The 16,345-nt window shown below is 38.6% G+C and overlaps 3 protein-coding genes across 4 annotated transcripts in view; 1 reads left to right on the top strand and 2 right to left on the bottom strand.

The window, feature by feature from the left end:
- The window catches only part of LOC106093852 (adult cuticle protein 1), a 405,361-nt gene that overhangs the window by 87,173 nt on the left and 301,843 nt on the right, over positions 1 to 16,345 (bottom strand). The gene's annotated exons all lie outside the window — the stretch shown is intronic.
- Positions 1 to 16,345, top strand: part of LOC106085680 (protein split ends) — a 121,866-nt gene that overhangs the window by 53,387 nt on the left and 52,134 nt on the right. The window lies entirely within an intron of this gene.
- Positions 14,889 to 15,944, bottom strand: LOC106085681 (uncharacterized). The gene is made up of 2 exons (XM_013250019.2): positions 15,836 to 15,944; positions 14,889 to 15,764 (listed from the first exon to the last, which is right to left on the bottom strand). The coding sequence occupies exons 1-2, from the start codon at positions 15,878 to 15,880 to the stop codon at positions 14,997 to 14,999; spliced, it is 813 nt and encodes a 270-aa protein (XP_013105473.2). The 5' UTR covers positions 15,881 to 15,944; the 3' UTR covers positions 14,889 to 14,996.

The following is a 16,345-nucleotide window of genomic DNA, read 5'->3' as shown; positions in this document are numbered from 1 at the left end:
CGGAGGATCGGTCTATATGGCAGCTATATCCAAATCTGGTCCGATCTGGGCCAAATTGATGAAGGATGTCGAACGGCTCACCACAACTCACTGTCCTAAATTTCAGCAAAATGGGATAATAAATGTGGTTTTTTGGGCCCAAGACCCTAAATCGGAGGATCGGTATATATGGCAGCTATATGCAAATCTAGACCGATCGGGTCCAAATTGACGAAAGATGTCGAAGAAGACGAGGAGATGTCCAAAATTTCAGCAAAATCAGATAATAAATGTGGCTTTTATTGGCCCAAGACCCTAAATCGGAGGATCGATCTATATGGCAGCTATATCCAAATCTGAACCGATCTGGGCCAAGTTGACGGAGGATGCTGGGGGGCCTAACACAATTCACTGTCTCAAATTTCAGCAAAATCGGATAATAAATGTGGCTTTTATTGGCCTAAGACCCTTAATCGGCGGATCGGTCTATATGGGGGCTATATCGAGATATAGTCCGATATAGCCCATCTTCGAACTTAACCTGCTTATGGACAAAAAAAAGAATCTGTGAAAAATTTCAGCTCAATATCTCTATTTTTAAAGACTCTAGCGTGATTTCAACAGACAGACGGACACACGGACGGACATGTCTAGATCGTCTTAGATTTTTACGCTGATCAAGAATATATATACTTTATAGGGTCGGAAATGGATATTTCGATCTGTTGCAAACGGAATGACAAAATGAATATACCCCCATCCTTCGGTGGTGGGTATAAAAAAATGCTGCTCTTATAGGCTTATCGGGAGATCCGTCTATATGGCAGCTATATCCAAATGTGGTCCGATCTGAATCACATTTTACAGCAATAAGTAGGGTTCTACCAGAACTCCATGTGATAAATTTCATTGAAATCTGATAAAAAATGAGCAATCTATTGCATCAAGACTTTAAGTCGGGAGATTGGTCAATACAGCGGCTATATATAACTATAGTCCGGAGATAGGGGCAAATATTTCGGCTCAAGAATTTAAAACATACTTTGATATGCTCTTAAACCAGCAACAATTTGCAAATGATATTCAGTATGCGCCAATGTATCGAACCGACCATGAACTGGATAAAAATATCGAGGTCTTTGAAATTACCGAAGTGCTGAAGAAGACAAAGGAAAACAAGGCACCAGGTATAGACAGAGTGCCATATGAGTTCTTAAAAAATGCATCCCAGGAATTTCTAGCGGAATTGGCCAATCAGTATAACGAAATGTTTAACACAAGTCGTGTAGATAGTACAATGGAAGAATCGGTAATATTCCCCATCCACAAAAAAGGAGATCTTAATATAACAAGCAATTATAGAGGGATAACCTTTATGAATTCTTCTGCCAAAGTTCTTATGGGAATTTTAAATAATCGTATAAAGCAGTGGACAGAAAGCAATAACATTTTAAATGAATTTCAAGCAGGCTTCCGATCAGGATATTCGACGGTAGACAATATATATAATTTAGCCTCAATTGTTCACCTAAAACTTGATGAGAAAAAGAAAGTCTATGCGTTTTTTGTTGATTTTTCGGCGGCTTTTGATATGATTTCACGAAACCTGATGTTTTTTAAACTTCATAGCATGGGGATTTCAACAAAAGTAGTTAATTTGATTGAAAAAATATACAGAAATACTAGGTCGGTGGTATGGACTGGAAAAGACGTATCAGAGCATTTCTATACTTACACTGGAGTACGACAAGGATGTTTATTGTCACCATTGTTATTTACCTTGTATCTAAATGATCTGCACGACGGGCTAGAAGGTGGAGTGCTGATTGATGAATTAAATATTCGTGTGTTATTGTATGCTGATGACATAGTGATTTTAGCGGAAGATAGAGAAGTATTGCAAAAAATGATAAAGAACTTGGAAAATTATTGCATCCAGTGGAATATGGTTGTAAATTTGGCAAAATCAAAGATAATGGTCTTCCGAAATGGAGGTAGACTATCGACAAATGAAAAATGGATATATCACAATCAAGAAATCGAAATCGTGAATGAATATATTTATTTAGGGGTCACATTAACACCAAAAATGACCTTCACAAAACATGTCGAGGCCAGAAATATAAAATCGAAAACGTGCATAAATGCTACCTGGAAGGAACTTATAAATAAGCCACAGATATCACTAATAGCAAAATGGAAAATCTTTCAAAGCGTATGTAGAACGACACAGTCTTATGCGGCACAAGTGTGGGGATTTGGATGGTTCGATGAAGTTGATAAGCTACAGAGATACTTCTTAAAAAGGGTATTGAGGCAACCAGATTCACTGCCAAACTACATTTTATCATTAGAAACAGATGTACAGGACAATCACTTCTACACTCTAAAGCTTCACTTGGATTATGTTGGAACTACGTTATTTAAATATGAAACCCGAAGATTACCACATATACTGTCCTCCAAAATATGGGAGAAAAGAATATTTTGGGCAAAGACCATAGAAACCTTGGCGTATCAAGTAAATATTTCAACATCTAATATAGATATAAATACGCAGGAATGGATAAGAGAAATGGACGATATGTCAAATAAGCTAAAAATACAGAACTATAGACAAAAAAGACGGAGTGCAAATGCCAGCGAAACCAGATTTTACCGTTTTCTGAATCCAGAGGTTGGAATAGAGTATATGGCCAATAGTAGGAATTTGGATCAGATTTCTATTTTAATGAGAACAAGAGCCGATGTACTCCCTTTAAATGGAAACTACCATGGAAATGAAGAAACAAAGCTATGTACTCTCTGCAATACACGTGAAGTCGAGAATATGCAACATTTCATTGCCAAATGTCCAATATTATGTGAAATTAGAGTGAGGTTTTTAGGAAGCACATATTTAGAAGAAAGAGAACTTATAAATATTTTAAATGGGTATATGGAAGATGGATGGGAGAAGCTATACAATTATGTCCGAATGGCATTAAGATATAGAAAGAATATAATTCAAGAACAATTTTGAAAAAAAAAAAAAACCAACTATTTTATAGAATTATAGTTAATTTAACAGAATTTTAAATATCGGTTATTGACAGACAACTTTCTAAGTTATTGTCATAAATACATATTCTATTTTGTTATATTTAATATATACTATGTATTAGAAGTTTTGAATTGTAATGATGATAGAAAACAAAATAAAATAATAATAATAATAAATAAAAATAATAATAGTCCGATTTTATGAGATCAAAATGTCAGGTTTATATACAAAGAAAGCAAAATCATACAACATTGTTTGCAAAATGTTTTTTTGTAGCTAAGATATCTGCAACATTATAAATACCTAGCATTTGGGTATATATGGGTAAATACCCGGGTAGTTACCCAATTCACAGGGTAAGTACATTTTGGATATTTTACAGTCTCTATCTATACACATCAATTTATAAACAAAAATGAAGTATCTCTTCAAAGCAACGAAAAAGTTCTCATCATCTTATATTGGGTTTTCAAATAAGGACTTGACAACTTTTTTTCAATAAAACGCAAACCATTTCAGATGTTTGAAAAACTTTATTATCGCTTTAATGTACAATCAAAACATTTGATAATGGAACTAGACTTCGTTCATGTGCCTACCACGGGCACGCTTGCATCTGCCAATACCTTGGACCCAGTCTCGGCCTACACTTCAGCCTAAATGGTTGCTATTGCTATTTCCCGTTCAATGATGGCTCTGAACTCTTCCAAGGTTGTCTGCTTGTTGGCATAGGTTAGGTTAGGTTAGGTTGAAAGAGGGTGCAGATATTAATCCGCCCCTTGCCACTATGGACATACACCTACGCCAGTAATCATCTTGTTGTGCGCTCTAAAAACTATAAAGTAACCTCTAAAAAGAAAATTTTAAGTTAGGAATTCCGTGCTACTTACAAAATTCTTAATTGTTTCCAATGCCACTCCCCTATATTGGTTCATGTCTGATATTGTGTCTCCACCTAAGTACCGGTATTTGTTGGACGCGAAAGCCGGGCAATGACAAAGGAAATGGTCCAACGTCTCATCATCTTCCCCGCATGCCCCACACATGCTATCACTTGGCGCAACGGTTTTACATAAGTGAGCTCGTAGTCCTATGTGACCCGTTATGATACCAATAGCTATACTGACCTCCTTTTTGGTTGCTTTCAGTATTAGCCTCGTCTTCTCACGATCTGGATCTTCCCATAAAATTTTCGCCGTCCTACCGACCGTTTCGCTGTTCCACAATGTTGCATGCACATTCGATGTCCACTTCCTTAACTCGGACTGCGTCGACCGGAAAGGCTTCAGGTTAACCAAGTTTATTGATAGCAGTTCGCTGGCCTTCACCGCCAAATCGCCTGTCCTTTCATATCCCCTAAATCCGTTATGGCCCGGCACCCAAATGATGCGGATTTTGCCATTCTCAGAGAAGGCGTTAATCTCCTTCTTACACTGCAACACCGTTCGTGACCTTACCGTCGTGGTTGTTACTGCCCTTATGGCAATTTTACTGTTGGTAAAGATGTTCGGACTCGACGTCCTCGCGTTAGCACCACACCACTTCACACATTCCGTGATCGCCCGGATCTCCGCCTGCGGGACCGTATTATGGTCAGGCAGTCTAAAACAGATGTCACTCCCTGGTTTTTTTAATTTAAACCCCCAGGCCCACTCTGTCCTCTAGCTTTGATCCATCCGTGTAACATGATCATGCAGATGGCAATACTAGGGTTCCGTCAATCCAAGACTGTGCCGATGGCAGGATTGTTTCGCACTGGAATTCAAGGTTCATCTCAGGTATCCGATCGGAAACCCCTTCCTTCCAGGCTTGTTGGCATTGTCCCATGAATTAACGTAGCCCCAAACAAAATAGTTTAGAGGCGTTAAATCGCATGAACGAAGCGATCAACCCACTGCGTCATTTTTTGAGATAATATGCTTATCAAATGTCAATAAATGGATTGAAATGTAGTGTGTGTGGCTTGTGACACCGTCCCGTTGAAAACACATTTCCTCCAGTTCCATATCTTCTAATTCAGGCAAAAAATAATCAGTAAGGCAGAAAATAATCGGTAAAAATAATGACGGAAATGTGACGATTGGTATCATCGACAAAGAAGTATATCCCAATGACGCCGCTGGCATGCAAACCCCACCAATCAGTTATTTTTTGTGGATGAAGTGTTAATTCATCAAACACATGTGGACTTACACCTGACCAATAACGCATATTTTGTTTATTGAGGAACCCCTTAAGCCAAAAATTCGCCACTACAGATGATGAAGGCTCTTAAAGTAGGGGTCACCGACTCCGAATTTCGGTAGTAAATGTTCATATACTCAACCATGGGGAAAATGTTGAGTTTACGGAATGTATTTACAGTGACAGTTCAAAGATTGGTGTATGATCAATTCACAAAATAAATTCAAGATTGTCAAGTCCCTATTGGAAAACCCTATATATGTATGTGTCGCTTTTTCCTATGCTTTTCAACTTTTCCCCCAAGTCAACTTTTCAATTAGCCAACAATTTGTATTGAACATGATGCCACAATACTTAAATCAAAAGCATACTGTTGCACTTTGTTCAAGCAAGCAAGGAGGTCTCTTAAGATGCCATAAAAGTTGGATGACTGTTGAACCAAAGGCAGTTTTTATGGTTGCTGATGGTAGTGATATAATGGAATATAGCATTAATGTCAAGAAGTGAACTTATGACATGCATTTTAAATGCGCAAAGGCTAGCAAAGAAAAAATTTGCATCTTTTTTTTTGGGTTGAAAGAAGTTTTTAAATACGACGAACGCACCATTAATATTTGTTTTCTAGAAGGAGTGATATCTCATTCAAATTTTCTATGGTATTTAAAGCAGTATGTAAATGGTATTTAGTGGTGGAAAAAGGAAATACTTTGTCCCCAAGATTTGTGGAACTATGGTTCTTTCAATAATTTCATTACCTTATTAATTCCAACTAAAGGGCACTGGTGCACGAAAATTTTCCCATGGAAATATTACTACCGGACAGATAACTCTGTTGATTACAAAAACTAAAATGTCAGACACATAAGGTGGCAGACCACAGACAACTCCTCCTTTTCTTCAACACTGAAAATTATGCGCACTAATAACATTTCATTATCAATATCTATAAAAAGGGTGATTTTTTAGAGCTAAAGGAAAATTTTTCAAAAAGAATACATAAAATTCCGAAAATATATGATATCTTTATTTGAATCGATAGTACGGTCCACATAAGTTAATGTTTGAAGATTATTTCACAAAAATATTGACCGTAACTGCGCCTCAAATGGTCGTACCGCTTAGTCTAATTTTGGCATACTCTTTACAACATTTCGGCTGGTATCTCACGAATAAATGCTTTAATGTTGTCTTCCAATGCGTCAATTAAAGCGGGGTTGTCTGTATAGACATGAGCTTTAACATATTCCCACAAAAACTAGTCCAATGAGGGCGGTCAATTGACCGGTCCCGAGCTTGAAATAAAATGTTTATCGAATACCGTCTTGTGGTAACCACATGTCATGCAAGGCAAGCTCTTGCATTTTGGGCAAAAAAAGTTACATGTCATATCACGATACCGCTCACCATTCACAGTCACATTATCTTTGAAGAAGTACGGTCCAATGATGCCACCAGCCCATAAACCGCCATAAACCAAGCTGTGACTTTTTCTGGATGCATTGGTAGCTCTTGCAATGCTTTGGCTGATCTTCACTCCAAAATCGACAATTCTGCTTATTAACGTTCCCATTGAGCCAAAAATGAGCTTCGTCGCTGGAATGGAAGAAGCGAGCGATGAACTTTCTTAGCAAAGCACGCGTTTTGATAATGCAAATGCAAATTTTGCCCATGAACATTCCACTAAGGAACAGGGGAAAACTTCTCAAATATCAATGAGTGCATTCCGATTCAAGTTTAAGCTCAATGATAAGGGGCCTCCTTTTTATAGCCGAATCCGAACGGCGTGCCACAGTGCGACATCATTTGGAGAGAAGTTTTACATGGCATAGTACCTCACAAATGTTGCCAGCATTAGAAGGGGAAAACCACCGCTGAGAAATTTTTTTCTGATGGTCTCGCCAGGATTCGAACCCAGGCGTTCAGCATCATAGGCGGACATGTAAACCTCTGCGCTACGCTGGCCATTTGATAATAAAATGTAATAATTTGCAAGCGTTGTTCGTTGATAAGAAGATTCATGGTTAAATTATAGACCAAACTGAAGATGTGTGACAGTGAAAAAAAAACACGAAACGTGCGTGAGCCAAACAAACACGAAACCAGTGTTGCCAAAAAAGGTAATGGCTAAAAAATCATCCTTTACATAAAAGAGTTGCCTGATTGATCATCGCCCAGCCCAAACTGCTGAAGCTAGAATCATGAAATTTTGTACGAACGTTTGTCTTCGATCATAGGCATGGGATAAGGCTGCATTTGGTGATATTCGTACGTTTAGGTACTAAAAAGTACCAAAACGTAGGAAATGGTATATATCTGCACAGCGCTAACGGAAAGGGCTAGTTATGTTTTTGAATTATGTTGTTAAAGAGCGTCTCGAAAAAAGGCTTTGGTGAGAAAATTTTGGAAAATCGTACCGGATGTGGGAAAAATAGTACGCTTAGTACTGCCATTGGTACTATTTGGTACTTGCATTGTTAATTACTCTAGAGCTCTGAATTTTGAAACCTCGGTACACTATGGAAACCTAAGTTGGTTGACTATTAGAGTTTTTGGAAATTTGTACATTCAGGTACTGAGAAGAGTACCAAAAAGGTACGAAATGGGTGAACAATATACGGGGAGGGTGGATAGAGGTAAAGTTTTGAAATTTGACTTAAAAGACATCTGATGCAAAAGGGTGAGGGTGAAAAGAAAAATGGGGGGAAAAAAATACTGGCAACTGGAGAAAACGTACGTTTAGTACCATTTGGTACTTTCTTTAGAGATGGAGCTAGAAGTTTGGAGTTTGGCATGCAGGAAAATTATGATGGGTGACTACGGATGTTTTTTACAATTCGTCCATTTTAGTACCAGTATTGGTACCATTTGGTACTTTCTGTGCAGATAGAGCCAGAGGTCTGAAATTTGGGATGTAGGATAAACTTTGAAATATATGATGGTCGACTAAATGGGTTTTTCACAATTCCAACATTTTGGTACTAAAATTGGTACTATTTCATACTGGCATCATAGATGGAGCTAGAGGTCCGAAATTTGGCATGTAGGTACAATTGAGTAAAAACGTGCTAAGTTCGGCCGGGCCGAATCTTGAGAATCTACCACCATAGATTCTGCAAAAAATTTATACAAAATAAATTAAGTTGAAGGGCATTATTTTATTATACATACCAAACTTCTGTCAAACCAGCAAAAATTAAAGCTTCTAGAAATTGAAAAAGGATGATCGAGAGACCGGTTTACACGGGAGCAATATCAGGTTATAGACTGATTTGGACCGTATTTGGGACAGTTGTTGAAAGACATAACGGAGCACCACATGCAAAATTTCAGCTAAATCGGACAAAAATTGTGGAGTGTAACAGCTCATGAAGTCAGATTGGGAGATCGCTTTATATGGGAGCTACAAGATATCAGGATATAAAACCGACTTAGACTGTACTAAGCACAGTTGTTGGAAGTCATAGCAAAACATTAAGTGCAAAATGTCAGCCAAATCGGACGAAAATTGCGGCTTGTTGGGGCTCAAGAAATCAAATCGGGCGATCAGTTTATATGGAAGCTATATCAGGTATCGGACCGATTTAAACCGTACTTAGCACAGTTATTGGAAGTCATTACAGAACACCATGTGGAAATTTTCAGCCTAATCGGACAAAAATTGTAGCTTCCAGGTGCTCAAGAAGTCAAATCGGGATATCGGATAATATGGGAGCTATATCAAGTTTCCGACCGATTTAAACCGACTTAGTGCAGCTATTGGAAGTCATAACGGAACGCTATGTGCAAAATTTTAGCCAAATTGGATGAAAATTGAAGCTTCCAGCGGCTCAAAAAATCAAATCGGGAGATCGGTTTATATGGAAGCTATATCAGGTTATAGGCCGACTCGGACCGTACATAAAAAGTCATAACAGAACACTATGTACAAAATTTCAGCCAAATCGGATGAAATTTGTGGTTCCAGGGGCTGAAGCAGTCAAATCGGGTGATCGGTTTAAATGGGAGCTATATCATGTTCTTGACCAATTGGACCGTACTTGACGCAGTTGCTGGAAGTTATAACAGAACACTATGTGCAAAAAATTGAGGGTTCCAGGGGTCAAGAATTCAAATCAGAAGATCGGTTCATATGGGAGCTACATTAGGTTCTCGACCGATTTGGACCGTACTTGGAAGTCCTAATAGAACACTGTGTGCAAAATTTTAGCCAAATTGGATGAAAATTAAGGCTTCCAGCGACTCAAGAATTAAATCGGGAGATCAGTTTATATGAAAGCTATATCAGGTTATGGACCGATTCGGACCGTACATAACACAATTTTTGATAGACATCACAGAACACTATGTGTTAAATTTCAGCCAACAATTGCGGCTTTCAGGGGCCCAAGAAGTCAAATCGTGAGATCGGTTTATATGGGAGCTACATCTCAATCTGAACCGATATGACTTATTTGCAATCCCCAACGACCAACATCAATTTTAAGTATCTGTTAAAAGTTTTAAACGGCTAGCTTTACGCGTCCGACCGCTATGGTGATTTCGACAGATGGACGGACGGACGGACATACCTAGTTCGACTCAGAATGTCAAGACGATCAAGAATATATATACTCTATGAGGTCTTAGACGAATATTTCGAGGTGTTACTAACGGAATGACTAGATTAGTATACCCCCATCCTATGGTGGTGGGTATAAAAATGGAAAAAATACTGGTAACGGGAGGAAACGTACGTTTAGTATCGCAATTGGTACCATTTGGTACTTTCTTTAGAGAGGGAGCTAGAGGTCTGAAATTTGGCAAGAAGGCACAACTAAGAAGGATATAATAGGTGACTATATAATCAATTCACCATTCAAACATTTTGGCTTATGTTCGCCAAATTTTGGGCAACAAGAAGATTTATTTTTGTCAAAATAATACAGTTGGTACTAAAACATAGAATATGGTACTTACTTTATGAATTGAGCCAAAGCTCTCAAAATTCATAATCATATGAACTGGAAATTTAGGTTTTTGGTCCTTTGGGGTATCAAAAATTGGTGTAGCTAAGCGAACCACCAGGATGCTAGTAATGATATGTTATTAGTATAAACAAGAAAAAAATGCTAATTTTGGCTTGGCCGAAAATAGGGGACCACCATCGAGGATACTTGCTTATTTAGGAGCTACATCTACTTATCGACCTACCGGCATGGGATTTGGTGTGGGTGTAAGAAATCGTAAGAAATGGAGGCTCAATAAATTAAATAAGGTGATCGGTTAATACTGAGGGGGCTATATATGTTTATTGACGTAGCTGTCAAGAATTTGGAAGTTAGACAATATATACATGCTTCACATAGAAAATTTGACTAAATTTAGAGCTTGTAGGGGCTCAGGAAGTCAAGTTGATGGACCACTTTATTTGGAGCTATAACAAATCTTAGCCGATGCGATGCATGACTAGAATATTGAAGGTCAATATTTTGGGGTGCTATCCTATGGTGATGGCTATAAAAGTGTCACATTAAGTATCTTATGTTTAAACTTAATAAGTACGTCCTGCCAATTAATTCGTTCATGAGTTCAAGGTTTGCAATGCTCCAGTGATTCAATTTGGTTTATTTAAGCTTATAAATTTTTAATCATTCCAAAGTACTTCCTTTTAACAAGAAGTTTTTTCGGATGCGACTATTTCTCTTTTTAGCATAACATAAAAGAAATTGCAAGTTTTTACGCAAGCAATTTTGCATAGAATTAAAACCCGTCTAATTAGTTCTATGAATTATTACGAAGACCTACAAATTCTTTGACTTAAAGGAAGGTTTTGAAAATTATAAGAAAAACTTTCTAAAGGAATCACATTTTATATAATTACATAAAGGAAAGTTGACATGAAGTGCTATCAAGTTCCGATTGCTACGAAGATACAGTTCATTGTGATACCACAGGAACAGAAGAAGTTAGATACCTTGTAGTTCCTACCGTTGAATCATACAGATCGCTTTTAGAAGCCAACAACTTGCGAAGGTTCACATCCGCTAAATCAGGCAGGTTCTCAAAGAAATGAGAACCTAAAGTGAAACTCCTTCTGACTGTCAGTGCGATACACACACACAGAAGGTGTTCTGTAATCTCTTCTTCTTCGATGAACTCACAGCTTCGGCAAAAGTCATTGCTGGCAGCCTTCAGTCTGTCGGCATGTTTTCCGATCAGACAGTGACCTGTCATGAAGGACACAATGATTGAGACGCCTGTTTTAGGCATTGATATCCTTTGTGATCATCTATCATTCGTTGCTTTTCGGGCTTTATTCTGGAGACTTAGCTTACATGTCCCTAGAGACATACCCACAGATTCCAACACCCCTAGAATGTGTAAGGTGGTTCCTAGTCTCGCAAGCTCGTCCGCTTGACAATTCCCTGGGTATATATCTGTGGCCCGGCACCCAGAACAGGTCAATTATGAACAACTTATTTTAAAATGATTTTTTATATATATATTTTATTTCCGACCCTATAAAGTATATATATTCTTGATCGTTGTTGTTGTATCGGTTTTTTGTGTTCTACCTTTCGTCTGCTTAATTCTATTGAGTGTCCAGATCTGCGACTAAGATGGGGTGCATCCAGAGGGATCTTGGTCTGAGTCGAGTGGGTCTAATCGGGCAATTAAACAGGTGACGTGTGCCGTGTGATCCCAGGTCACAATTGGGCATCAATCCTTGCTCTGTAGGAGTTGAGACGGCCGCATCTGCCGGACCGTAATTGAGCACGAACATGTCTGATTTGTCGGGGGAGGTCAATTTCCTCAAGTGCAATGGAAGGCGGTCGTCCTCCAAGGACTACATTCAGCCAGTAGCTATTTACCGCATCTGCTACCTTGTCAGCATGAATGTTGTCTAGACCCGCTTGATATGCCGCTTGATCTAGAGGTTCTCTCTTGTCGCGCTGATCCTAACGCTCTAGGGCGGTTGATACCTATATACATGATTTGGATAGTCTATGCGACATGGCGAAACAATTGAAGGTGGGCTTATTTGTACGATAACAACAAATCATATGGTACAATCTGCCATCTTGCCATCAAGCTGATCGACGTTTTGCCAACACACCCAAAGAAATTTGTGTGATTGTGTGTATATAAGAGAATACATGAGCAGAGAATATGTGAGAAAGAAGATGAACAACAAAGAGAATGCAAACAAAAATTTTACAACTTAATACCGTCATTCCGGGCCGGCCGTTAACAGCTTTTCGCATGAGACCACCTTGTCTCTGCGATAACAGCCCAAAAGGTATGCCTTGTCTCTGCGATAACAGCCCAAAAGGTATGACTTGTCTCTGCGATAACATATGTTTATAAAAATCGGTTCAGATTTAGAAATAGCTCCCATATATATATTTCATCCTATATGAACTTTTAAGGCTGTAGAAGCCACAGTTTAAGTCTGATCTTTAAAATATTTTGCGCGAGGTGATTTATTTAACGTCCTAATATGTGTGGAAAATTTTATGAAAATCGGTCCCGATTTAGATATAGTTCCCATATATATCTTTCATCCCATATGGCCGTTTAAGGCTGTAGAAGCCACAATTTTCAACCGATCTGCACAAAATTTGGATCCAATTGTTTGTTACTAATCTTAGCATATCTGCAAAATTTTATCAAAATCGGTTTAGATTTAGGTAAAGCTCCCATATATATGTATCGCCCGATTTGCACTTAAGTGGCCGTAGTAGCAGCAATTTTCAACCGATCTGCACAAAATTTGGATCTGGATCTGGTCTCCAATTCCTTTCATTTGATACACTCATTGTGTTCATCGGACCACTTTGGAATATGGGTGGCGTTTCTGAGGTAATGGGGAGGGTCCGCCTCCACCCGATATCTAAAAATTAAATAGCCCATGTTTCTTTCCAGACAAACGTTTACAATCTATGACAATTTTAAGAAAATCGGTTCAGCCAATTATCATATAGTCATAATGGTTCTAATGGCGTTTTTGACGGGTGGCGTGACCTTCTATACTTCGATGTAATTTTTTATGCCAGATTCGAAATCTACACCCGAATACATTTCGTTTGAGCCCCATATTGAAATGAACGTTCAATATGTCTGTTTGGGGGGGGGGGGGGGGGGGGGGTTTGGGTTTGGGGCGGCCCGATGTGTGTTTAGACTCAAATTTTAATACCATATTCGTATTCTACTATCCAATACATTACATTTGATACCTATATTGTCCCAATCGGTCCACTTTTGATTTTGGGTTGTGTTTTTGGCATAAGTTGGAGGGACCGTCCCTCTTCCGATACCGAAAAATTTTATAGCCTATGTTTCCTTCCAGACCAACATACATAGCAAGCGAAAATTTCGAGAAAATCGGTTCAGCCGTTTTTCAGTCTATGGGGAACAAACAAACCGAGTCCCATATATCCGTGATTGGCTAATGTGCCCATTTTTGGCGTTTTTGTGGGGGTGGGGTGATCCCCTATACTTCGACATGAATTCACTTGCCAGATTCGTTATCCACTCCCGCATACTTTTCATTTGATACCCATATTGTCCTTATCGGTCCACTTTTGATTTTGGGTGGTGTTTTTGGGGTTACGGTGGAGGATCCGCTCCTTCCGTTATCAATAAATTACAAAGCCCATTCCTACTTCCTGACCATATTCTTAATCTACTCCCGAATACCTTTCATTTGAGTCTAGATCGTCAAATAAACATATTTTAGGGGGCTTTGGGGCCGGGGCGCCCCTCCAGGTACTTGGACCCATTTTTATACCCTCCACCATAAGATGACGGTATAGTAATTTCGTCATTCAGTTTGTAACACCTCGAAATAAGCATTTGAAACCCCTTAAAGTATATATTCTTGATCGTCATGTCATTTTAAGTCGATCTAACCATGTCCGTCCGTTCATCCGTCCGTCTGTCTGTCGAAAGCTCGCTAACTCTCGAAGGAGTGAAGCTAGCCGCTTGAAATTTTGCACATACACTTTTAATAAGTGTAGGTCAGTTGGCATTGTAAATGGGCTAAATTGGTTCATGATTTGATATAGCTGCCATATAAACCGATCTTGGGTCTTGACTTCTTGAGCCTCTAAAGGGCGCAATTCTCGTCTGATTTGACTGAAATTTTGCACGTGGTGTTTTGGTGTTACTTTTAACAACTGCCCTAAGTATGGTTCAATTTGGTCCATGTTTTGATATAGCTGCCATATAAATTGATCTTGGGTCTTGACTTCTTGAGCCTCTAGAGGGCGCAATTCTCGTCCGATTTGACTGAGATTTTGCACTTGGTGTTTTGGTATCACTTTCAACAACTGTGCCGAGTATGATTCGAAACGGTTCATAATCTGGTATAGCTGTCATATAAACCGATCTTTGATCTTGACTTCTTGAGCCAATAGAGCGCGCTGGTCTGAATCGATCAATAGCTTGATACAGCTCCCATATAAACCGTTCTCCCGATTTTGCTTGTTAAGCCCCTACAGCATTCATTTATGGTCCGAATCGGACTATAACTTGATATAGCTCCAATAGCATAACAGTTCTCATTCAATATTTTTAGAGATTTTAGAGATAGAGATACATAGATCTCCACAAATGCGATCTATGGGGGATGGTATATAAGATTGGGCCCGGCCGAACTTAGCTCTTTTTTTTACTCGTTTTATTAAATTATGACAAAATATTTATTGTTGAAACATTGAATACTTTATTTCAGCATTGTGCTTATAACGTTCAACTGTAGGATTCATATTTTGTGAGCCGCAAACGTACGGAAAATGTATTCCCCATTCTAGGCTTTAATGCTTTTCTTAATGAATTTTTCAATCGCTTCGAAGTGAATTCTCTTTAAACCATCGAAATAATTTGCAAAATCTTTTCCAAAATCATCGAGATTATTTAGCTGTAAGATTTGCTCCATATCAATGTTACCTTTCGCTTGCGATTTCAAGTCCTCAACTAGCTTTTGGAAATTCAAAGGAATGGCTATTGTTTTTGCCATCATGCTTGAGACGTCCATGTGATATCTTTTTACTTTCTTCAAATATTTGGTAATCGCCTTGGTTTCTACATCAATAAGTTTGGAGTTATTGTCATCTTTCACTTGTTCCAAATCCTTTAGTATCGCGCCAAGTTTATCTTCGCTTTGTTTCGCCAATGACCTGGTGTATTGGACAAATTGGGCCATAGCCAAAGCAAAGAGTTGGTCACGTTTTATTTGTTCTAAATCGGGCACCGAGGGCAACAAATTGGTTGATCCTTCTTGAGGTGGAACAAAATCAAAAGGTTCTGGTGCTGGAAGTCTCAATGTTTGGCCTTCATTATTAGGGGAATTTTGTTCCATTTCATGCTGAGAATCTTCTGGCACTGGTATATGCTTCCTGGGGGCAGGTTGTAACACGTGCTTCTTATTTGCCTTAGGATTTTTTGATTTGATTGGGATTTGCTCTTCGGCTGGAATCAATTTGGCTGATTCTTCCTCGGGCTTTTGCTCTATTGAACCTTCTAAGGGCAATTTGATATCGGCATTTTCGTCCGCCAATGGCAAACTAATGCCAAACTGAAAGCAATGAAACAAAATGTCCTTTATCATCAAATACTTTGAAAGGGCAAATGGAAATCAAAATTCACCTGTAATATCGTTAAAAGTACCACAATTTTCATTAGGATGTTCATGGTTGCGATTTTCTAACTTTATTTGAAGCACTTTGTGGTTGTTTTCCCATTGAATGCTTCTGAGCAAAATTTGTCTTTTATATGGTGGGGTGTCTACTCACTTGCCATAGATAGCAGCTTACATATTTGTTGTTATCTTCATGTTATGATACTATGGTCGCTCCTAACATGGAGCAGAATGTCATGGAGTTTTTTTCTCTACAAGCAATAATGCTTTTTTTCCTATTTACATGCCATGGAAAGTGTCAGTGCTAATTTGTCGCAAATGTTTGCCAATGTTGTTGTTCTATACAAGAGCCATTTGTCATGTTACTCCAATAGGGAAACACATGTAATAGACCTACGAAGGAAAAGATAAAAAGCAACTGAATGTACAATATTTGCATCGTGAGCATTTTCAAGGTTTGACATCTAGATCTGGATGTGAGGTCTGTTGTAATCAGAGTTGAGAAAATTTCCTCGATT

The sequence above is a fragment of the Stomoxys calcitrans genome, chromosome 3 (assembly GCF_963082655.1).
Source record: "Stomoxys calcitrans chromosome 3, idStoCalc2.1, whole genome shotgun sequence".
Taxonomy (NCBI): Eukaryota; Metazoa; Arthropoda; class Insecta; order Diptera; family Muscidae; genus Stomoxys; species Stomoxys calcitrans.
This window is presented reverse-complemented; position numbering and strand designations above follow the sequence as displayed.

What these genes read in the sequence shown, in the direction of transcription:
- LOC106085681 (XM_013250019.2), bottom strand. Translation starts at nt 15,880, where the DNA reads ATGAACATCCTAATGAAAATTGTGGTACTTTTAACGATATTACAG. An exon ending in TACTTTTAACGATATTACAG is followed by an intron (nt 15,765 to 15,835) that starts GTGAATTTTGAT and finishes CATTGCTTTCAG; the next exon opens with TTTGGCATTAGTTTGCCATT.